At 42.2% G+C, this 24,451-nt stretch overlaps 1 protein-coding gene across 1 annotated transcript in view; it reads right to left on the bottom strand.

The window, feature by feature from the left end:
- Positions 1 to 1,231: 1,231 nt before the first annotated feature.
- Positions 1,232 to 24,451, bottom strand: part of KIF13A (kinesin family member 13A) — a 210,870-nt gene continuing 187,650 nt past the window's right edge. The window contains exons 33-41 of the mRNA XM_045004519.1: positions 22,046 to 22,138; positions 20,568 to 20,720; positions 20,249 to 20,326; positions 19,604 to 19,651; positions 18,269 to 18,380; positions 15,066 to 15,217; positions 14,397 to 14,501; positions 4,728 to 5,844; positions 1,232 to 2,512 (exon numbers count right to left, since the gene is read on the bottom strand). Of these exons, the coding sequence (XP_044860454.1) occupies positions 2,226 to 2,512; positions 4,728 to 5,844; positions 14,397 to 14,501; positions 15,066 to 15,217; positions 18,269 to 18,380; positions 19,604 to 19,651; positions 20,249 to 20,326; positions 20,568 to 20,720; positions 22,046 to 22,138 (2,145 nt within the window). The 3' untranslated portion in view covers positions 1,232 to 2,225. The remainder of the gene's footprint in view (positions 2,513 to 4,727; positions 5,845 to 14,396; positions 14,502 to 15,065; positions 15,218 to 18,268; positions 18,381 to 19,603; positions 19,652 to 20,248; positions 20,327 to 20,567; positions 20,721 to 22,045; positions 22,139 to 24,451) is intronic.

Genomic DNA, 24,451 nt, shown 5'->3' with positions numbered 1-24,451 from the left:
TAAATCAAGATTGGAATTAAAAATGTACATATATGCTCTTGTTCAAAATGAATTTTGGCATGTTCTGGGGCCTGTGTTATACAGGGGGTCAGACTAGATTATTAGAATGGTCCCTTCTGGCCTTGGGATCTATGAAACATACAGACTTAGCAGAAGCACAGGCGTTTCAGTCAGTACAGAGACCACGACTGTATAAAGAGTTCTTGAATGGATGTATAGCATTCAGATAGGGCTGACTGGTTTGTTATTTTTGTATGATATCTTTACAGGCAGCATATTAACACAGGCAAACCTATCCCCAAAATATCTGAAGTAAATGCACATTTTGTATTCATGAAGGCCTAGAATAAATACAAGAGTGCATGTTTAAACACCATCGTAAAGCAAAATAACATATTTTTACCATAAGATAATGTCCACGTTAGTCTTCGAATGATCCAAAATAGTTGTTTGGGGAAAATACAGTAGCTTTTTTAGAATTTTTTTAAAAAAATTTTTTTTTTGTTAATTTATATTCTTAATTTAGATTTAAAACATTGTTTTGATATAAACATTTGGATATGTTCTAGGATCACTACTTATCCTTGATAAAATACTTTTTCACAAAGGAATTCTTCAGTTACAATCCTCATATAATTTCTTCCACTGATACAGCTTGATCAGTTCTGGGTGGACAGCGATACTGTGAACTGTTGCTCTATGTATGTTCTTTTCCAAAAAGCAAATCATACATTTGGGCACAGTCAGATTCATTGTATTCTGTCATCACTGAAACCCTATATTATATGAGCCAGTCAATGGTATCAGTGATTAATACTGTCCAGTCTTCCACTCCTAAAAGGTATAGTCTCTTTTTAGCATGTATATCTATCAAGAGGTGCATACAGTATATCCCACTGGAGCACCAAAACTGTGAATTAGCGAACTCGTTAAACCTAATTTTTGATAATGAAGCCTTAAATACAGTATCGAAGTCAAATATAAGCAAAACAATCTTTTTTTAAAATCTGAAATAAACAGTCTGTATTCTAAAACACAAAATATCTGTACCAATTAAATACAGTATGGAAGAAATAGAATATAAATTACAGTTCTTTACAGTAAATAGTAAAACACCAGTCAGCTTAATATACACAAAATCAAAGGAATAACAGCAGCTTTTCAGTAAGGTCCCAGGTATCTCAGTCATTCACTTGGCTAAGAAATAAAGAAAAACAGGTACAGCAGGCCATTCATTTCACTCATTTTTACCATTTGTTACTTTACAAATATCCAGGACATTGTACAGGCATCTACAATATCTACATGTGGAACAGCTTTCTCAAGAACTCACAAGCACTGTACATAAATCCCTCCATCATTTCCATTATTAAAACAGACTTTATAGATTACAATTATTTTAGAATGTTCCATTTTAGCTTGATCATAACCAGCAAATAACAGTGCAAGGTTTGCAGTCGTGATCCATTACTGCTGCTTTGTTTCCCCATTTGCCTAAAAGCCATTTTTAAAGGAAATGTTGTCCTCACTTCCTTGCAGTAATACTGTTTCTGCAATCAAACTGCCTGGCTTGGGTTAGCATATGAAATTCCAAACATACAGGCTCGGCATTGATAGTATTTTCAATACAATGCCAAATCACCACAGTGGCAGGCCTCTAGGAAGACAAAAAAAAAAATATGAAGCAGTCAGATATTTCAGTGTACTTAAACACAGGACATAAGGCAGCATGGTGCCCAGTGACTAAAAGAAACATGGCACCAAGCTAATAGTTAAAACAAACGTTTACAATAAAAACAAGATATAAACAGCAAATGTGTCAGTTTAATACAAGTTCTTTGGTAATTAAGAACAGCATAGTGTAGTTTTTTCAAATATGGTTTTACATCCTTTTCCCCCAAAATAAAATATTTTCTTTTTTTTTGTTTAAAATACATCTCCCAAGTTGCTGTATAACAAATAGTCCAGTACCTCATAACTATCTACAAAACAGCTTTAACTGTATTTTAGTGTGCAGCCATATCTGCCTATTGGCAGACTAACTATAGATACACATTAATATATATATAATATATATATATTATTTATAAAAAATTAGAGAATTAAGTCCATGACGCTACAGAGTGCACATTCAGTATGGACAGATGAAAACTGTACAAAGACTTTTAAAATCCATAAAGGTTTCTACACTTCGATGTGTGTAGCAAGTGCAAAAATGCTACGACTTATTTAATCCAAGACTTCCTGTTCTCTTGTTTCCTAGAAAAAACAGAAGCCGCAGCATCTCCTGATTGACAGAGGGGTGCTTCTCCTGCTTTAGAAGAGGATGATGACCCCTGAAGTACAGAACTTTTTCGCTTCTCTAAACTTGAGGATGCCTGAGATTGTGAAGTGCTACTGCATCTCTTTGTTGAAGCTGGTGCTTTACTGAGGCGCCCGGGGCGAACAAACAAACCATGTCGTGGCTTGCAGTGGAAGTACTCTCTACCTTTTACAGTTCCATCATGTTTCCCTTAAATGAAAATAAATACATGGCATTAATTTTCAATACTTAGCCATCATGTGCCGTTACAGTATGTATATGTGGTGATTATCCTGAAAATACTCCAAGTACTCAAGCTTAAAGCTCTTAGTGATGAGAGCAAAAGTACGTAACACATGAGTGGTGAAGCATTCTGAGCAATGACAACTCCCCACACTAACTCTTAGGTACCATTTATTCCCTTTACAAAAACAAATGTCGTTTCAACATCAGAACTGAATATTTAAAAAATAAAAATTCAGTTTGTTGTTCAAAAAGGTTCCAATACCAGTCCAAAATCTGGCTGCTTAATTTTTCTAAAAAACCCACTAACTTCAAAAGTCTGTACGTGATTTCTATAAAAAGCTTTTACACTCAAATGACATTGGTTCCCTTTCTGCTCCAATGTTCTCATAAAAATGAAAGTCGTACTGATAAAATCAAGGTAAAGAAGAGTTTTAAAATAGTACTTGAAATACTTCTCTTTACTATTTTTCTCATGAAAAGTGATCTCTGGCAAAGATAACAGGCAGCAGCTGAAACAAACATTTGAACTCTTCAGCTGCTGGTTCCTATAGTCCAGTGTTTCCCAAACTTGGGATGCAGTTTGTTTAGGGAAAGCCCCTAGCAGGCCAGGCCAGTTTGTTTACCTGCCACGTCCGCAGGTCCGACTGATCGTGTCTCCCACTGGCCAGGGTTCGCTGCTCCAGGCGAATGGGAGCTGCTGGAAGCAGCAGCCAGTACATCCCTCGGCCCATGCCACTTCCTGCTGCCCCCATTGGCCTGGAGCGGCAAACCGCGGCCAGTGGGAGCCGCGATCGGCTGGACCTGTGGACGCGGCATGTAAACAAACCGGCCCAGCCCGCCAGAGGCTTTCCCTAAACAAGCAGCATCTCAAGTTTGGGAAACACTGCTCTAGTCAATGGAGGTGAATGCTGAATTGGCAACACAAGGTTGTTTCAAATTCTGACAGTTTTAAAAGGTTTAAGTTACCTTAACTTCCCCTGACTACAAAAACATGGGAACAAAGGGGAACCAATGGCAGCTTGTATGACCTGAAGTATGAAAATACTTTGCATAAAGCAAGTAGAACATAGTTCTTTGTTTAAAACAACCGTGAAAACAAAAACATTTAAAAATTAGCTCTTCAAAAAAAACTGTAAACTTAAACAGCGATATACTACACTAAGAAAGGTGAGTATATAAAATAGCCCTGCTTCCTGACTGGTTTGGTATTTCCCAACACTATATTTACTCCTGGGGTAATTCTGCACCACTTCAGAATTCATGTCCTCCCCCTCCCGAAAATACATTCTGCCAGAGAGGCACTGCAGTTATGCCTTTTGCCCAACAGAGGCTGCTGTGGCACCAAAACAGAGGGCAGCTGGCTCACCTGGTGTAGCAGCCAGCAGCTGATAGGGAGGAAGAGAGGCCACATTCCTCACAGTGCCCTGTCTGCAGGGTCAGGTGAGGAGGCACAGGACAGACAAAGCAGGGCACACAGGGCTGCTGGGTGGGAGGGGAGCGCACATAGACTGGGGTTCAGAAGGGCTAGTGAGGGGGGACAGACGGGGGTGGAGGCTGAATGGGAGTGAGGGTGCAGGGACATGTGTGGACAGGGCAGATGTGCCTGACTGAAAGGGAGAAGCTAGGAGTCAGCCAGAGTCTGCATAGGAGAGACTCCCCAACTCCCTAATAATCCCCCCCACAAAAAACCTGTTCCATACTTCTGCCACCCACACCCAACAACCCTCCAGGTTCACTCCCAGGCTCATGCCCACCAATTACTTCCCTTTCCCTCATCTCCTCTGTTACCCTTGACTCCCTCAAGTCTTTGCACTGCTTTTGAGGGATGCGGGAAATACGTTTCTGTATTGTAGTTTAAATGAACTATTACTCAAAGTTCTGCATTAATATGCCGAGTCAGAAATCTATTTGTCAAAAAACATTTCTTGAATCTTTTCGCTGTCTGTATTGTTACAGATATACTTGCTGACAGTTACTGTGAAATAAATAATTGAAACTAGTGTGATTATACTGTGTTATTTTGACAAATAAAATATGCAGAATTTTAAAATGCAGATTTTTCAGTTTTTAAGTGTGGAATTCTGCGAGGAGTACATAGTGTGTGAATTTACAGTGTAACCTTACATTATGTCACAGGATTGTATTTATAACTCACAGTACCTTATTTGTGGTTACTTACCCAACTGAACACTTAGTTCAACTCCAACCCAGATTCCAGCTGAAAAATCCACTGGTCCAATATATCTCACTGTGCCTGTCTTATTACTTCCTATACACACTTGTTCTCCCACTGCCACCCAGCTAGGCAAAGTGTGGGCTTGGTCTGCAGAAGCACCATCTTCAGAGTCAGAAACATCTAAATGGTTCTTTGTAATAAAATCATTAAGGGAAGAATCAGGATATGTCTGACAGTATGAAGTCTCTTTTACTAATACAGAAAAGAGAGGGTTTTCAATGGCGTTTGACAGCTGGTAACCCACAGCCACAGATTCCAGCTGGCCTAAGCGAATGCCCTCTTCGTAAGTGTTTTGTGATAAATCCGAGGCACTGTCCACCCCAGCAGTTGGTATTTCTTTCCTTCCATTAGAAGAACCAGTGGAACATAACTTTGGATCTACTGACTGGTCAAAGTCCTTTCCATCTTCAACACCCATGAACTCTGTAAATGAATGATCTTCGAGAACATCTGAAGTGTGCTCAATTGTTGCTTCCCGGGATGAAAACTCAATTTTGTCTCGCATGTTTTTTCTAGTTGAGGAATCTAAACCTGAACAAGAGCCAGCTCTATGTAACATCTCAGAGTTTTTGTCAGTGGTATTTAGGGATGGTGGAAACTCTTTTGCTAAGGCACTGTTTTCTTTGAGTGGTGACACATGTATCTTATCTTTAGCTAAGCCCCTTTCTGGAAATTCCTTGTTCAAAGATCTCAAATCATATGCAAGACATGGTCCTGAATGATCGCTAGAGTCCAAATCCTTCATCTGGTTGGCTAGCTGGTCTGTGCTATCACTACAGGGAACAAGCATGTCAGACAGTGTAGCATTAGAGGCACTGTGCGAAAAGTAGCCACTAGTAATACTGCTAGTGGTGGGGCTGCGAGATACCTCTTTCTCAAGGACACGAGAATTCATGAAGTCTGTTTTAGTGGAAAACCATTCTCTGTTCTCCAGACTAGCATTGTAAACACTGAAGTCAGCAAACTCCTCAGGTACATAAGGCCGAAAATTATGAAAACCCTGTGAGCTTATCAGCTTCCTATTAATGGCCCCCAACTCACTGTCCTCTTCATCAGAGTCCTGCAAAAATTAGACATAGTTACATAGGGTTAGCTCTTTATGAAACATTTTCTAGATTAAAGTTTCACAAAAATTCTCTTAGTTGATTTAAGTACTATCCCACAACTTATATTGTGCAATATTCCAAATTAATTTGTCTCCTAAATATCAAAAGAGTGAAGAAAAATTTTACATTCTTTAAACAAAGAATGAGTCACCTTTAAACAGCAATTAATGCCTGAGTAACTAAAAGAGAAAAAGAAGCCATTGAAAGTGCTGCCCTATCAATACTTTCTAATATCAGAGGGGTAGCCGTGTTAGTCTGGATCTGTAAAAGCAGCAGAGTGTCTTGTGGCACCTTATAGACTAACAGACGTTCTGGAGCATGAGCTTTCGTGGGTGAATACCCACTTCGTCGGATGCAATATTTTCTAAGCTGCTCATTTTAATTAAATTTGTAAAGTGTCCAAAATATTTTTACCTCTAAATTTATATGTAAATAGACCAAACAAGTGTCACTTAATGAGTCGTGTTCTGAGTTACTTATTGAGTACAAAATAGGTTTTTGTCAAGTCCCATTCCTGGAAACTATATAATACGTTGCAGTTCTTTTCATTACATAGACCAATTATGAATGCATTCCTTTTAGAGAGTAATCTTTTTATGGTAACTTCATCACATAAGATATATTTTTGAAGTTTTTATAAGACTTTTCTACATGGCCAGTTAGTGCGCAGCAACCCAGGACGTGAATCCACAGTACACCAGCTTGTCTTGTACTAAGCTGCTACATAAACACAGTATGAGTCCTATAGTGCAGCTTAACATGCTTTCCGAGACTTTTTTAGAACCCCCTTTCCTGCACCTCCCACCATATAAAAATGCTTACATTCTCAAAATAAAAACATAAACTCTTAGACAGGAGACAATTCAGAAAAGCTCAAAGTACTTTGGTTTTGGAATTATGGAAATATCTTAAATATTTTACTATTTCTGCTTTTGAAATTCTTTTAAACTCAGTCATAAATCTTCATCACACAAAGAAAAAAAGCCAATCAACATACATTTTTTCACTGTTTTAGTTGTACTATATTTTTCTTAAGTGCCAATGCATAACTTTTTGTGCAAGAGGTATTTGATAGAGAAAAGCATGGGTCAGTTACCAAGGAACACAGGACTTCAGTTTAAATTTTAGAAATACAGTTTTAAAAAAATAACATTTGTTTCAGCACGTAACACTAACATATCAACTGTAATAGTGGTGGTCTTGCACTGCAGAACATAAGCAACACCCCTCAAGGTGTACAACATTCATTTCTCTAACTGTAGAATATTGACATTTTAAAGATCCACATTGTAAAATACAAGAGTGCTCATTATGCAAAGACATCTAACAATATTCCTAAGGTACTACTTCTACTACACTAGGTCCATTTTAAAATATTTTAAAAATATTTTAAAATGGCACCCTCTACCCACATAATTTGTCATCCTTACACAACTGAATTCCTCAATTATAACATAGTTAAGGTACACAAAGAGAGGCCTGAAATGATTCCCTGATCCAGCCAAACACTTAAGCACATACTCCTAAGATGTTCTAATTTATGGCTACAAGAATTACCTGTGACTGGCTCCCTGATTTCCCATCCTTTGCCTCAAGCAGATTCAATAGAGGAGAGAATCTGGGCCAAAATGTTTGCTTTTTTAATTATTTTATGTTTATTGATTGGATTTTTTCACTATAGTCATCACCATAGCATCCAAATGTCTCAAACATTAATGACTTCATCCTCAATGCCAGTGTGAGGCAGGGATGTATTATAAAACCCATTTTAAAAATGGGAAAATGAGGCACTAGACTAGAGCGATTTGCCCCAGGTAATATAGGATGCCTGTGGTAGAGCTAGGAAGATAACCCAGGTCTTCCTAGTCCCACTCAGATGCCTTGACTAAAATAGACCATCTGATCTTTTCTTCCGTTTTCACTTGAGTGTGTTTAAGATTTTTTTTTAAATTCTACACAAAGCTCAGAAATTTTTTTTTAAACTATTTATTTTAGGTATTTATACTGTGCCCATCACTGTAGTATCTAAGCACTACACATGGTACATGTAGTACTAGTGCTAATGCCACTTATAGCCTGTTTTAAATAATTTTTTAAATAAAGCTATGGAACTTTAAAAAAAGCATACAGAGCAACCAGTTTGTTCATTTTGTTAATTTCAGAAAGAAGCAATTCTCTAAAATGTCCTCTAAGGCAGTGCTTCTCAAAGCCGGTCCACCGCTTGTTCAGGGTAAGCCTCCAGCGGTCCAGGCCGGTTTGTTTACCTGCCGCGTCTGCAGGTTCGGCCGATCGCGGATCCCAGTGGCTGTGGTTCACTGCTCCAGGCCAACGGGGGCTGCGGGAAGCGGTGTGGGCCGAGGGATGTGCTGGCCGCCCTTCCCGCAGCCCCCATTGGCCTGGGACGGCGAACCGCGGCCAATGGGAGCCGCGATCAGCCGAACCTGCAGACGCGGCAGGTAAACAAACCGGCCTGGACTGCCAAGGGCTTTCCCAGAACTAGCAGCGGCCCGACTTTGATGTTTGGTCTGGAAGCTGGTGGCAGTGCTACACAGTGTCACGTGAGAGATGTGGGACTGATTTCTGCTCCTATTATCTTGTTCTTCGGGATAAAATCCTGACCCTACCAAAGTCAATAGCAAAATCCTTATTGACTTGAATGAGATCCGGATTTCACTCCATGCCTTAAATAGACAAAACTACAAAAAGCCATTATACTTCCATGGGTTGAGAAGTTGTCACCTCTTATAATTTAAGCAAAGTTAGGCCTGGCCAAAATTGGATAATCCCCCTCCCGTGTACATGCACAGTGTGTAAAACATGTCCGTTTTGTGCATCACAGATTATCTAATATTTCATCTCCTATGAAACTTTATTCAGTAGCTCTGCTTACATTCCCCCGCTACACTTTTTATTTAATATTTTTTCCTGTTCACGTTCTTTCCTTTAAAAGAAATTTATTAGGAACTTCAGAACTAAAATTCTAACAGTATCTTTTACTCAGCTTCCTTACACTTATGTGTAACATTCTTTCCTTACATGGTCACACATTATGCTGTATAGACAGTATTGAAAAATGTTACATGTGTACATTTAAGAGTGGAAGAAAGTGCAGATATTACAAATCATTAGTATACAGTTCAATTTATTTTTAGTCTTATTAGAAAAGTACTTTAAGAGCATAAAATATTTCTCCTTCATACTTTATGAGCATCTGTGGTTATAGAAAAGACAGTTACCTTTTCCATAACTGGAGTTCTTTGAGATGTGTTACTCATGTTCTTTGCACAATAGGTGTGCAATGAACATGAAGTGGTGCCTCTGGAGTGGTGCCTCTATGGCGTGGTATAAGGGGCACTGCTGCACGCTCCCCCCACCCTCAGTTGGCCTTGCCTCTCCCTGTGGTTGAGGGACTTGACCACCAGGGAGTTGGGGGCAGAGTGGGTGTATAGGTATTCATGCCCCTTGGTGGGCACAAAGTACTTCCGTTCCGCCCTCTTAGAGATGGGGGGCAAGGAAGCTGGGGTTTGCCACAAGGCTTTTGAAATTTTTGCCACCCCTTCGTCGAGTGGGAGGGCCACTCTGCCCAGTGCCGAGAGGACGTTGAAGAGGGAGTCCGAGGGTTCCTCCACCTCCTCGGCCTGAAGGTTGAGGCTCGATGCCACCCTTTTCAATAGTTCCAGGTAGGCCTTAGAGTCCTCCTGCGGAACGGGGGAGGAGGGGCCGTAATCGCCTCATCAGGGGAGGATGAGGATGCAGGTGCGCTATTCTGACCGGTACCGGAGGTCCCACCACTTGATGGCCCTCCAGGCACGAAACCAAAGATGCACGCCCCACCGACTCCTTTCTAGGAGGCTGGGAAAGGGAGGCCAATGGTCTCTCCGAGGCTCCGGCCACCAAGTGAGCCCCCACCAGGGGCTGCATCGGGGGCCACAAGGCCCACTGGTACCACGGTGCTGGCCAAGGAACCCAGTGCCACTGCATCTGCTGTGGCACCGGCAGAGCAGGCTGTTCCGCCTGACTAGCCTGTCCCATTGACTGATGACTACGAAGGGAGGCTGGACTGGCGTATGACCTACCGCTGTCCCTGGACTGGGAGGAGCGGTGGCGTCGGGAACGGTGCCGACCATGATCCCGACGTGGTGGAGTGGTACCACCGGTAGCAGCTGCTCTGTGATCTGTTCCAGCGGGCAGATCTGCGATGGTGAGGTGCCAGCGATCGAAGCCCGGGACTGTGGGAGTGAGAGTTGATGGGGTGGGATCTGAATTACTACAGAGAATTCTTTCCTGGGTGCTGGCTGGTGAGTCTTGCCCACATGCTCAGGGTTTAACTGATCACCATATTTGGGGTCAGGAAGGAATTTTCCTCCAGGGCAGATTAGCAGAGGCCCTGGACATTTTTCACCTTCCTCTGCAGTGTGGGGCACGGGTCACTTGCTGGAGGATTCTCTGCACCTTGAGGTCTTTAAACCACGATTTGAGTACTTCAATAACTCAGACATAGGTTAGGGGTTCGTTACAGGAGTGGGTGCGTGAGATTCTGTGGCCTGAGTTGTGCAGGAGGTCAGACTAGATGATCATAATGGTCCCTTCTGACCTTAAATCGATGAGTCTATGAGGGGTGCCGTGGCGGGGTCCTGGAGCAAGATGAAGAACGGGAATGGCGTTGACGCCCGTATTGCGACGGGCTGCGATAGCCTCTCGGAGACGAGGACCTCCGGTGCGTCTGTCCCAGTCTCGATGGGGCCCGCTCCCCTCACAAGGTCTACAGTCCGTCAAAGCAGAGTGGTGCTTGGAACCCCTGTCAGCCAGACATCCTGGTGGGGGTCAATGGGGACCGGCGCGGACTGCGCACAGGGCAGTCGCTGAGCAGCGAACAGCATCGGGAACATTCCTTCGACTGCAAACGGTACCGACCAGGCGGCGACTGTGGAGATCCAAGCGGTAGCTTGCCTCTGGACCGGAGAGCCAACGGTGGCGGTGCCCCTGGTACTGGCATTGACATAACGTCCCGGGCCGCTTGCAGGGCCTCCGACATGGAGGGCACCTGGACATCCAGGAAGGCCTGCGCCGAGTGAGCCGGGCTACTCCACTCAACCTGAGTCAGAGGCCTGGAGGCTGACAGGGATCAAGAACTGCCCAATGTGGGTCTAGTCTCTCCCTCGGTCCTGCTCCGGTGTCTCAGTGGAGAAGGCGTCTTCTTAGCCTTCTTGGCATGCCCCACGGCAGGTGAGCAGTGCCAACTGGTGGAAGGCACCGAAGGGTCACCGCGTACTGACACCGTGGTACCCGGCGCCGACTTGGAGCAGTCCCCTGGAGTTGGGGTCAATGCCAACTCTATCAGAATGGCTCGGAACCAAATGTCCATTTCCTTCTTGGTCCAAGGCTTGAAAGATCTGCAAATCTTGCAGCGATTGCTGAGATAGGTTTCCCCCAGACAATGTAAACAGTCCACGTGCATTGGCATCGGCCGCCTGCAAGTTTCACATGACTTAAAGTCCAGGGCAGGGGGCATGCCCCAACCTGGGCGCACTAAACTAAACTAACACTAATCTACTAACTATGAATGAACAAGAGTTCAAGAGGAAAGCTGCAGTCAAGCTGGAGCAGAGCAGTTCTGATGCACCTTCAATGGCGGCAAGAAGGAACTGAGGGTGGGGAGAGCGCGCAGCACCCCTTATACCACGCCATAGAGGCATCACTCCACGGGTTGCTAGGGGAGCTCCCCCACGGGTACCGCTAGGGGAAAGACTTCCAGTACCGGTGCATGTGGCGAGCACGCACACCTACTGTGGAATGCACATGAGCAATCACTTGAAGAAGAAAACAGTTTATAATAGCTGAATAGCACATCACATTGTCTACAGTTGTGTGATCATACAGTAAAAGACCCTTCAAATAACGCCTACCACCCAAAGGGACAGAGATAAGGTTATTTTCAAAATATTAAAGGAAAACACTATTTTCCTAACAAATATGTTTGCTGATAACATACCTAGTTGAATATGAGCTACTGCATAATTTTCCATAAAAAATCTGAATTAGAAACTAGCCTGTGTCATCAACAAAATAAGAACCAAAAAGAGAATCCCTGAAGAATGTGCTTGGAAAGGAGCACCAGCCAGGTGTAAAGGAAAGCAAAAGAAGCCAGCAGCATCAAAAACAGACTCAAGAGAAATGGTAAGGTGCATGTGGCAGCAGAAATTAACAAGAAAGAACTGCAAGTAGTTAATAGGGAAGCAGCAATAGCACAGGGATTCGGAGAATGAGAAGTGATAGCACAGTAAAACTGTGATATCTTGCTGATGTCAAGAGCCTTTTATGCCTTCTCTGAATTTAGCAGAGATAAATCCAAGTATCTGAAAGCGCCAAAATCCTTAATTTAGGGGTCACAAGCAGCCCTTAGACTCCCAGCTATTATGTTACTAATTTCAAACAAGGCACACATTATTTCGTAGTTACGCCACAGGTGCTTTACATTTATTTTCACAGCACCAAGTTTATTGCCCACTACAGGTATGAGATCTGCTGGAACAAGATTAGAAATGTTAATTGCAAACAGTTTTGAAATGCCCACACAATATTCAAACATTTAATCTAACCTTATTTCATGCCACTACACACACATGTATTGCAGCACATACATACAATATATGACAGTTAGCCTATGTTTTAGGTTTAATTTTGCCTTGCTTTTTGAAGATTTAGGCCAAATCCTTAATGTTAATATTGTTGTTTGTGGTTCAAGGTCTATTTTTCAATGTTATGAAAGGAGCATAAAAAGTCAAAAATCAAAACTATACCTCCCACAGAATGTGAGAATTTCTGAGCCAGGCCAATCAAATGTCATGTAAACATGTTTAAAAATGTGTAACATTTTACCCTAGTTAAAAAAAAAAATCAGTTGTCCATTTTGTAAATACATATTCAGTCTTCATTTAGAATTCTTGTTATTTACATGCAGTCTAATCCTGCAAGATGTTGCTGAGGTGTCATATCTGATGTGGCACTCAACTATTCACAGATTCAGGCCTATGGTGCTACTGGCAGCTTCTTTTAGAACTGTAAATCTGCTGATTTACACCAGATGGGGCCATGTTAATTACATCAGTGAGGGAGGAATCGGTCAGCATGTTTGTTGTTAGCTGGGAGTCTTCACTGTGAGTCAGGTGGAGGGGATCAGATTGGCTGAAGTTTAGTAGAGTGGGCTAACAAGCTAGGAAGCCTGCCATAACTCAAACACTGAAATCATCCTGGGAGCCCAGCTTAGCCAAAGGTTTGCTCTAGCTTGTAACATCCACTCCAGCCAGGTTCAGGCACAGCTCTATTTTAGCCTAGCCTGGGAACCCACCCTCAGCACAGACCTCCTGTAGCACTGGGAGTTTTATTTTAGCTCTGGGAAGCTATATTGTTAAGAAGCTTAGGGAATTTGTGCAAATTAAGTTATTTTAGTCCCTATGGGACCTTAAATTATACATTTTTCTAATGGACAACTTGAGTTTTAACCTGCCTCTCTTCCCTTCATGGTATTCAAGTCAATGTCCCACAGTTCACAAGTGCTGATTGCTGACACACACTATGCTATGGAACTGTAACATGATGTAGAATTTAAAAAAAATCAGCTACTGCCCATGAACAGCAGCCATTTTTCAAATGTAAACACCAAAAGGCCAAGTCTACTTGAGGGTAAGGGCCTATAAAATTTCATTAAAAAACCCATCCAGACAAGACAAGCCATATTAGAGTTATACAGTAGGAAAACAAGAATCTACAGAATAGGAGGAATTTTTGGCAGAACATGCTTTGAGGTCTACAGAACTGTTAAACCTCCTCCTCCCAATAGTTTTTTAGCTTTGAATTTGCATACCAACTTTCAGACTAAAGCATGTGCTAACAGCCAAATCCTACAGCCTTATCTACCATACAAGAAAAATGCTGAAACACCTTTCATAGAAGCTGCGCTAGTGCGGGTAGCATTTAAAAATTTAACCAGGCTACTGAAAAATAAATGATTTCCACAATCTAAAAATGGCGAAGACAGGGTTGTCTGTTAATTAAGAGCTGCAACCTTATTTTAGCCACAGCACTTCAACATCAGGCAACTTGAAGCTTTCAAAATGGGCCCACCACTAAATGCAAGATAACTTACACCAAATGGGATCATTCCATTTACTCTGATGTACAGTCACAAAATCTGAGTATGTTAGAAAGATTTCAATATGGTTTGCTAAAAGTACCTTTCATCTATTTCACCATTTGCACACTGCAACTCTTAAAACTTTTTTTTCCCCCCGATAGGTTATACATGAGTGATCAAAGAATCAATTGAGTTATTGCAAATTATAGATTATATTCACAAGAAAGCAACAGTACATTATAATAGCCAGTTTAAAAATTAAAAACACCAAATGCATATCACCTTCCCCACACTGCAGCTGTAGCATAATCGCCCGTGAAAGGACCTTAAACCCACCACCAGGCATTATGACAGAAACAGATACAAACTTACAATCTTCTCTTCATGTATGCTATTGTTTTCTACTGGCATGCTGCTGGCATTACTTCCTGAGGGCACAACACAGCCAGCGTTATGTACCTGAGTTGAAGGCATGCTCTGAAAATGTTAAGACACACAACACATCACACAAAGACGACACTGGCAGTTGAATACAGTATTATACCCATGCAAGTTAGAAAGAGACAAGGACATCTTACTAAAGTGAAACACACAGGCAGACCACATACCGTACCATGGTTCAAGTTAATACAGTTAACAAGAAATTTGTGCAATCTTCTGAATGGTGTTTTAGGTTAGAAATAACATGTCAGTTATGTATATCCTAAAACCACCACTTTGAAAAAATACTACCACTGTTTTATATAAGAAAAAATATTCAAGGGACACATTTTTTTTAAATCAAAGAAAAAATGAATATTATTTGGGAAAAAGAAAAACCACCAATACACTCCATACAAAAATACTTACCAAAAAAGTGAAACTGGCCCAATTCCAATGAAAGAGAGCAACCCTTGAAGCACACACCAGTCATTACCAACACAGGATCACAACGTTTTCATGCAATGGATACATGCTACAAACCATTTGCTAGGTACAACAAGTTACTCTTTACTCAAAGAAAGATTCAGAGTTTTGCTTTACTCAAAAAAATTTTTTTACCTCTTGGCTAAGCAGAGGTCGAGTTTCGAGAGGGATCTTTCTTTTATGCTCCTCTTTTACAGGCATTAAGGGCTTGAAAAACTTTGGTGGCTGAGGAGAAAATGCTTTAAAAGGGCTGGCCATTAAGGCATGTGGAGTCTCCGATATACAACCTAAGGGAAGAGCAAAAATATAGTAGTTCAGTTGTGTGTAGTTATTGCACCATCTTAAGTGCAAAGAGAATAATGTATAATCAGGGAAGGTCAAACAGCGTATTAGGAAGGTTTCTGGTTACAAAAAGGGTGAAACTGTGGCATTTAGCCACTGGCCCAAGTAGAGGCTGGTACAGAGCTCCATGGGGGAGGGATTGTTCCTCCTTAAGGAACAGCTTCATGCACAGGACTGCAGGATGGGACAGGCTGCTCCCTCCAGGCTGATGCAGAAGCTCCCCAACTTCCCCTTTCCTCCTCGGTCACAAGAGAGACCTGCTGTCCTTGAAATCACAATTACCAGATCTTTGCTTCCTCTGTCTCAGCGTTCCCCAGCTTGGCTCCCTGATGTTGCTCTGCACTAGAGCTAAGCCTGCATTCACACACTGTGCCCTGGTCTACACTACGAGTTTAGGTTGAATTAGCAGCGTTAGATCGGTTTAACCCTGCACCCGTTCACACAATGAAGCCATTTGTGTCGACTTAAAGGGCTCTTAAAATCGATTTCTGTACTCCTCCCCGACGAGGGGATTAGTGCTGAAATCGACCCTGCTGGGTCAAATTTGGGGTAATGTGGACACAATTCGACGGTATTGACCTCCGGGAGCAATCCCAGAGTGCTCCATCGTGACAGCTCTGGACAGCACTCTCAACTCAGATGCACTGGCCAGGTAGACAGGAAAAGCCCTGCAAACTTTTGAATTTCATTTCCTGTTGGCCACTGTGGCGAGCTGATCAGCACAGGTGACCATGCAGAGCTCATCAACACAGGTGACCATGGAGTCCCAGAATCGCAAAAGAGCTCCAGCATGGACCAAATGGGAGGTACTGCATCTGATCGCTGTATAGGGAGATGAATTTGTGCTATCCGAACTCTGTTCCAAAAGACGAAATGCCGGAATATTATAAAAAGTCTCCTAGGGCATGAAGGACAGAGGTTATAACAGGACCCGCAGCAGTGCCGTGTGAAACTTAAGGAGCTCAGGCAAGCCTACCAAAGAGGCAAACGGCCGCTCCGGGTCAGAGCCCCAGACATGCCACTTCTATGATGAGCTGCATGCCATTTTAGGGGATGCCCCTACAACTACCCCACCCCTGTGCTTCCCTCCTCCCGCACCCTTCCCGGGCTATCTTGGCAGTTATCCCCCCGTTTGTGTGATGAATTAATAAAGAATGCATGAATTCGAAACAACAATGACTTTATTGCCTCTGCAAGTGGAGATCAAAGGGGGGAGGGGAGGGTGGTTGGCTTACAGGGAAGTACAGTGAACCAAGGGGGCAGGTTTTCATCAAGGAGAAAAAAACCAGAACTTTCACACTGTAGCCTGGCCAGTTATGAAACTGGTTTTCAAAGCTTCTCTGATGCACAGCGTGCTCTGCTGTGCTTTTCTAACCGCCCTGGTGTCTGGCTGCGTGTAATCAGTGGCCAGGCGATTTGCCTCAACCTTCCATCTCGCTGTAAACGTCTCCCCCTTACTCTCACAGATATTGTGGAACACACAGCTAGCAATAACAACAATGGGAATATTGGTTCTGCTGAGGTCTAACCGAGTCAGTAAACTGCGCAAGCAAGCTTTTAAATGTCCAAAGGCACATTCTACCACCATTCTGCACTTGCTCAGCCTATAGTTGAACTGCTCCTTACTACTATCCAGGCTTTATGAGCCATGGAAGCCAGGGGTAGGCTGGGGTAGGTGCGACCGCACGGTGCTGCCAACTGGGAGAGCAGCCTAAGGCAGAAGCCTCCAGCTGGCATGATATTCCAGGCAGGACTGAATCTCCATTTGACAAAACTTAAAGAAGAGAATGACCTGGAGTCATTCCCATTTTTGTCCAGGCGCCCCCGACCGACTTCACTGAGGCCGGCCAGGAGCACCCATGTCTGCCCAGGCGCCCCCGACCAACCTAACCGAGGTCGGCCAGGCGCACCCACGGGACGACAACAGCAGCTAGCAGTCGTATTGCACCGTCTACTGTCCGCAAGACAAGGCAAGGGGATGCTGCTGTGTAGCACTGCAGTACCGTGTCTGCCAGCAGTACCCAGGAGACATATGGTGACAAGTGAGCTAAGCGGGCTCCATGCCTGCCCTGGTATGTCATCTGCATGGGTAACACAGGAAAAAAGGCAAGGAACAATTTTTTGCCGTTGCTTTCACGGAGGGAGGGAGCGGGGCCTGACGACATGTACTCAGAACCACCCGCGCCAATGTTTTTGCCCCATCAGGCACTGGGAGCTCAACCCAGAATTCCAATGGGCGGAGGAGACTGCGGGAAGCGTGGGATAGCTACCACTGTGCAATGCTCCAAAAGTTGATGCTAGCCTCAGTACTGTGGATGCACTCTGCCAACTTAATGCATTTAGTGGGGACACACACAATCAACAGTATCAAATCAATTTCTAAAAAATCGACTTATTAAATCTACCTAATTTCGTAGTGTAGACATACCCTGTGTGACAGAATCAAGGAAGACCCAAAGAGAATTTAAAAAGGAGCCTATAAGCACGTGTAGCTCTCTGCCCTGCTCTGTACTTTCAATGGAATCCATGCCTGCACTCCCCAATCACAATATATAGTTACAATCTGATCCAAAGCAAATAAATTGTTGATGGTATAAGATGGTACACTGACACGCAAAAAGCAAGCAACCAGGACATCTATGGAGTCAGTGTTAGTTTTGAAGCATAAAATCCATGCCACAGTAACTAATTTTTTTAAATACACAAACAATATAGAAACCCCTTCTTTTTGTTCTTTCCAACCCTCCTTGTTCTTTTGCTTCTTCAACACATTTGTCTCTTCTCTTTTCCTTCTTGGAGGTCTCTTCCTCTTTTTCTCTCCTCGCTTCCATACTGTCTCAATTAGGCTCTTCACTAAGCAGATACTTTCCGGAGTATTGGCTCTGTGCGCTGCACATGAACTTTGAACCCTGCATTTTATTTTCAATCTCTTGTTGCAATATTTTGTTTTTTTCTCTAAGAGCAATTAAAAAGGCATATATATTTGAAAGACTTACCACCAGCATCTTTATTTCTGCGAGGGGAATCCCTCGGTAAAGTACCGTAACATGATACATCTTGATAACTGGAAGAACAGTCGGATATATCAAGGTGGCTTTCTGACCAACCCTAAGGAATTTTAAAAATGCACACTAATCAAGACAAAAAAGAAACTAATAGGCAAAGTCAAAGTTCAAAAGTTTTTAATTACCTCACCTATGCAATTTTAAAGGTGTTGGTTTAACTGTGTGTCTGCATACATTTTCTAGTTATAAAGTATTAATTAGTCAACAGGCACACAGCAGTCAGAGACATGAGTTAAAATAACAAAGACTGCGTGTACAGTGCAATCAAAGATGTGACCACAGCACATGTAGACATACTGACGCTGGTTTTGATCTAGCTAGCTCAAATAACAATAGTAATGAAGCCACGGCAGCACAGACTAGGAGGGCATATCCAGGCTCCCAGAGGGGGTTGTACTGCCTATACTGCCATCACAGCTGCACTGTTATTGTTGTTCTAGCTACCTGGAGCAAAGCTAGCTAGGGTATGTCTACATGTGCTGTAGTCACATACTGCAGTGTACACATACCGAAAGGCAGCCTACACACGTGAATCTTACCCTAAACTGCAAGGAAAGAATGAAGTTTATATAAGTTATACTCAGTCTAAACACCCCTACTCCTGGGCTGGAAGAGAGACAGCCCCTTGCAGCATTCTCTCAGTCTCTCTATTGAACACTCACCTCCAGCCACTGCTCACCCCCTTTCCTCTCTATGCAGAGAGCTTTAACAGATTAGTTCCCTTTTATGTTAGGCTCAGGTCTGAAAACAAAATAAATCTGCTAGCCTGGCAGAAACCAGAGAGGTGGGTATTTTCCAATTAATAGCTCCCCACTGTTCTGTTAAGAGCCCTATTTATGCTGAGCAGAGAGACCATAGTAGACCCTGATTGCAATAATTATTTTAAAATATGGGTATTCAGAGCATTGTTTCATCCTGCAGTATGACTAGGACCTCAGTCACACTGATCTGCATAGGAAGCTGACTGGCTCTAAGGATATGTTCTAAATTCTCCTACATCTTTCCAATCCCCCTACCTTAGTTATGTCATGTCAGTTTCTAGAATTATGCTTTACTTAAGTTACAAATAAGTATAATCCAAATGACTAAAAATGGTACACCTAAATGAAAACAAGTAATATGAATCCAAGATTCAGATAAGGATACATTTCTGCTATGGTGCCTTTTTTGTTTTGTTTTTTGTTTTTTTGTTTTTGTTTTTTTTAGAAAAACAAGAGAATTGAAGATTTGTGCAGTTTATTCTTCTGAAAATCCAAATTTACATACCTTATCATCTTCATCACAGCCAAAAAGATCTAATCGGCTAGAGGACACCTAAAAAACACCAGTGAACAGGTATGACAAAATATCTTGTATTCATAGATTATAAGGCCAGAAGGAACCATTATGATCATTTAGTCTGACCTGCTCTATGTGTCTACATCAATGATGTAGTCTGCTAACAGAACTGCTATTTTAATTGCATAGGAGAATGAATAAAGTAAGTACAAGGGCAAATCATATTCACAGATGTCATAGGGATCTACAAGACCCTTCATAGAACTTACTAGAAAAAACATGAAATCAGTTGTTTAAAAGTGAAAACTTTAAAAACTTCTGGGCAGACTGTTTTGACCACACCAGTGTAATGCAGGGATTTTGAGCGGGTACCCAAAACTGGCACCCGAGACCAAAATTCACCTGATAGAAGGAGAGGCAGATTTTAGATAAAATCCTTGATTTTTTTTTTTGCTATTAAATAATTATATTGACCCAAATTCCCCCTTCATACTGAGAGTTCTAGAGCTTCTACTAGTGCTAGCTCAGAATAGCTATACACTTGGTGTGATAATGGTTAGAAATTGTTTTATCCACTCAATAAATTAAAGAAAGACCCATATCTCTACCACTATTTCAGAAAGAGTTTCTTACATTGTGGACATTTGGTGTGCTGATGCTCCTCCGTATGTGTCTTGCCTTAGTAGAGAGTGCCTCTTTCACTGTGACTGCCTGTGAAAAGATGGAATATTTTGACCTTTGTCTAATTCACTGAAGCTATAATTCCTCTACACAGCAGCATGTTTAAGACAAGATTTGTCCATTTTGCTGAAGTACACTCTTGCATAAGTCCACATATTGTACTTTTGCCATCTATTTAGACTTTTTTAACCTTATTTTTACCACAAACACTTCCTCAAAATCTCCCCAGAGTCTTAAGATTTCCATTGGATCTCCTCTTCTTGCTACTTGCCTGCCTTAGTCGTTCAAGGCTTAGAATGTTCTCCACCTGCAACACACCACGTGTATATTTCTCTATATAAGTTTCACCATCAGATGTACCCTCATTCTCAGTTCTTGCTGCCATCAGGGCCAGAGTCTCACGATCTTCAATTTCCTCTGTAGCCTAAAATTATAAATTGTAAGATTTTTTAAATAGATACATTTTTTTAGATCCACTGATTTAAAATGCAGCATGATTCAATTATTCAGAATCTCTCAGTCTTGAGGATCTTAGACTGATCAAAGCCCACTCCACAGAACAAAGACTGTCCAGCATCTGATTTAGAAGGAAGAATATAACAACAGCCCCATGGTGAGGAAAGCGCTCCATATTTATTAGACACTACAGCTCCCTCCAAATGTGACTGTTTAACCTGAAAAATAAAAAGTGTGTATGTAATGGGTTAACTATTTCATGACTATTAACTCTTCCTTCCTGATTCTTAAATAGTCTGTATAATCTTCATAGACTGTAAACTGTAATTACTACTATGTGAGGGTAGCAAAATGGGTGAGGTAATATCTTTGATTGTAACAACTTCCGTTGGTGAGAGAGACAAGCTTTCAAGCATTCTTTTTCAGGTGACAGCGTTTTATTTTCAGATGTCCTAGTTCAGTGGTTCTCAACCCAGGGTACACATACACCTGGGGGTACACAGAGGTCTTCCAGAGGGTACATCAACTCATCTTTACAACAGACTACATAAAAAGCACTAGCAAAGTCAGTACAAACTAAAATTTCATACAGACAATGACTTGTTTATACTGCTCTATATACTATACACTGAAATGTAAGCATAATATTTATATTCTAATTTATTTATTTTATAATTATATGGTAAATATGAGAAAGTAAGCAATTTTTCAGTAATAGTGTGCTATGATACTTTTGTATTCTTATGTCTGATTTTGTAAGCAAGTAGTGTTTAAGTGAGGTGAAAGTTGGGGTACGCAAGACAAATCAGACTCCTGAAAAGAGTACAATAGTCTGGAAAGATTGAGAACCACTGTCCTAGTTGTTCTGAATGAGGAAAATCTATACTAAAAATTATTTTCCTTTAAAATCCTGGTTTTTTAAAAAATGGGTTTAAAACTAGGTACCAGTCTTGTATACATAAATATTTATAATGATGTTGTACAAAGGAAATACATTTTAAATATGTCTGTAATAGTTTGTTCAAACCTGATACCCAAGCTCTCAGTCCAGTAAAAAAGTTAACTAAATCAATAAAATCCCCCATCAGGCTCCATCTTCTACACTCTACACATTATTCAAATAAAAACTTATATACAGATTCACTTGGCCTGGAGGAATTCAGATGTACAACTAACAAGTTCTTTTTATATCAACAAAAGCTGAATATTCAATTCCCACCCAAACAATATATCCTGCCCCAAAATATCATTTTGCTCCTTTAACAGATTGTAAAGAAGAGCAGAATAATTTACCTTTGGTATATTGGATACTATTTCATAGGTCACACCACAGGAATAAAATATATTTTTCAAGGATATTCTCCTTTTCAGACTCTGGGTAAAACTCTAGAAATATAAAAGAATTTTAAATTACTGTATCCACAATGGTAATTTTTAGCATATAATTTTATTATTGTGCACACTAACAGTAAAACAAAAAAAACCTCTTAACATTTGTAAGTTCATTAAAATTTTGATGCTGCTTCCTAGTATGAAGCAGTCATGTTTTTCTACAGTTAATGGCCCAGGTTCTCCATTGCCTTGAAATTTGTGTAGTTTTTTACATTTGTGCAAAGTATAAATTGTGAGTATAAATTGCAACCAAATGAGAATAGTAGCATTTTACACCTTCTTTACACAGGCATAAATGACTACACAATGAATAGGGCAACTGAGAATCAGATCTCAATACATTTATTGTATGGATGTCAATATCTCTCATTCTCTTGACCACAGGCTGCAAAATAACTTGGAAAACTTTTCTTTGACCATCTCTAAGTTACTCACCTTGTGCAGTAACGATGGTTAAAGCTCCCTGCCTAGAGAAGAAAGGGGGTGAGTGGGGACCAATGGCAAGAGACTTACCTTGTGCAGTAACAATGGGTCTTCAAGATGTGTGTCCCTATGGGTGCTCCACTGTAGGCATGTGTGCGCGCCCCTGTGCTGTCGATCAGAGAATTTTAATAGCAGCACGCAAGGCTCTCCACCTGCCATAAGGCTAGCTAGCATGTAAGGGCATTTCTACTTCAGTTCCATCTCTAACGAAGAGTCAACCAGTGGAACTCTGAAGTAGAGGGGAGGAGGGAGGGTCATGAAGCACCTATAGGGGGACACATCTCTAAGAACCATTGTTACTACACAAGGTGAGTAACTTCCTCTTCTTTGAGTAGGTGCTCCACTGTAGGTTACTCCTGAGCAGTGCCCACTGCTGGAGGCTGGGACTTCAGAGTCGAGTCTGATATGGATGATACTACAGAGCATAGGCACCGACTCCGTGAGTGCTCCAGGGCTGGAGCACCCATGGAAAAAAGTTAGTGGGTGCTTAGCACCCACTGGTAGCCAGCTCCACCCCCCCCCAACTCCCGTCCTCTCCCTCAGCACCTACTGCCCACTGAGATCAGCTGTTCCGTGGCATGTAGGAGGTGGCTGTGGGGGGAGTGGGAAGAGCAGGACAGGGTATGCTTGGGGGAGGGGGCAGAACTGGGTCAGAAAAGGTGGGGCGGGGATGGAGGCTTGGGAGAAAGGGTGGAGTGGGGGCGGGGCCTGGGGCACAAAGAGGTGGGGCAGGGGTAGGGGCAGAACCTGGGGCAGAGCAGGAGGTTGAGCACCCCCAGGGCCCAAAGGAAGCTGGCGCCTGTGGTACAGAGGCCTTGAACTGGGTGTCTGAAGCCGAATCACTCACAATGGCATAATGTTCTGTGAAGTTATGTGCAGATGCCCATGTAACTGCTCTGCATCTCTCTGATATGGGGATACCCTTAAAGAGGGCAAACAACAAGGACACTGACCTTGTGGAACACGTGCATACTGAAGATAGATGTGTTACCCCCCGTAATTGGTAGCAGAGTTTAATGCAGCCGGAGACCCACATGGAGAGCCTCTGAGCTGACATCGCTGCACCCTTTGACCTATCCACAATTGAAAGGAAGAGCCTCGGAGATGTTCTGAAGTCCTTTGTCCTAAGTAGAAGGCTAAGGCTCTCCACACATTGTGTGTATTGAGGATGGTCTCTCTCTTATCCATATGAGGTTTTGCGTAGAATTTTGGGAACTAAATGAGTTGATTCATGTGAAATGCAGAAGTTATTTTGGGAGTGAACTTCAGGTGTGGTCTGAGTGTAAAAGGGGGATGTGCTATCAAAGTTGCTATCTCCCCATTCCTTCTGGCAGAAGTGATGGTGATGAGGAAAGGTGAGTTAACGAACAAGTGGCCATGGGTTCGAATGGTGGTCTAGTCAGGCCCTTTAGCACTGGATTGAGGTCCCATTGCGGAATGGGTGTCTTGGGTTGTGAGAAGAGGTTTACTATGGCTTTTAGAACCCTCTTCGTAGTCGGATGAAAGAAGATTGAGTAGCCTTCTACCTGCTGGTGGAAGGTTGCAATTGTTGCCAAGTGAACCTTCAGCAAGCTAACAGAGAGACTCAATTTCTTTAAGGGTAACAGATAGTCCAGAATCCCAATAAGGTGGCTGAATTAGTGGTGACATCCTTGGGTTGGCACCATGTCTGGAATCTCCTCCATTTCTGTAGATAGGTGCAACGAGTAGTACCCTTCCCTACTGTGTAATAGTACTTCCCGTACTTCCTCCGAGCAGGATGCCTCTATGTGCTGGAACCACAAAGGAGCGACTCTTTGAGATGTAGGACCCATGGGTTGGGGT

The sequence above is a fragment of the Mauremys mutica genome, chromosome 2, assembly GCF_020497125.1.
Source record: "Mauremys mutica isolate MM-2020 ecotype Southern chromosome 2, ASM2049712v1, whole genome shotgun sequence".
NCBI lineage: Eukaryota > Metazoa > Chordata > Testudines > Geoemydidae > Mauremys > Mauremys mutica.
The sequence above is the reverse complement of the archived record's forward strand: the minus strand, read 5'-3'. Positions and strand labels throughout refer to the sequence as shown.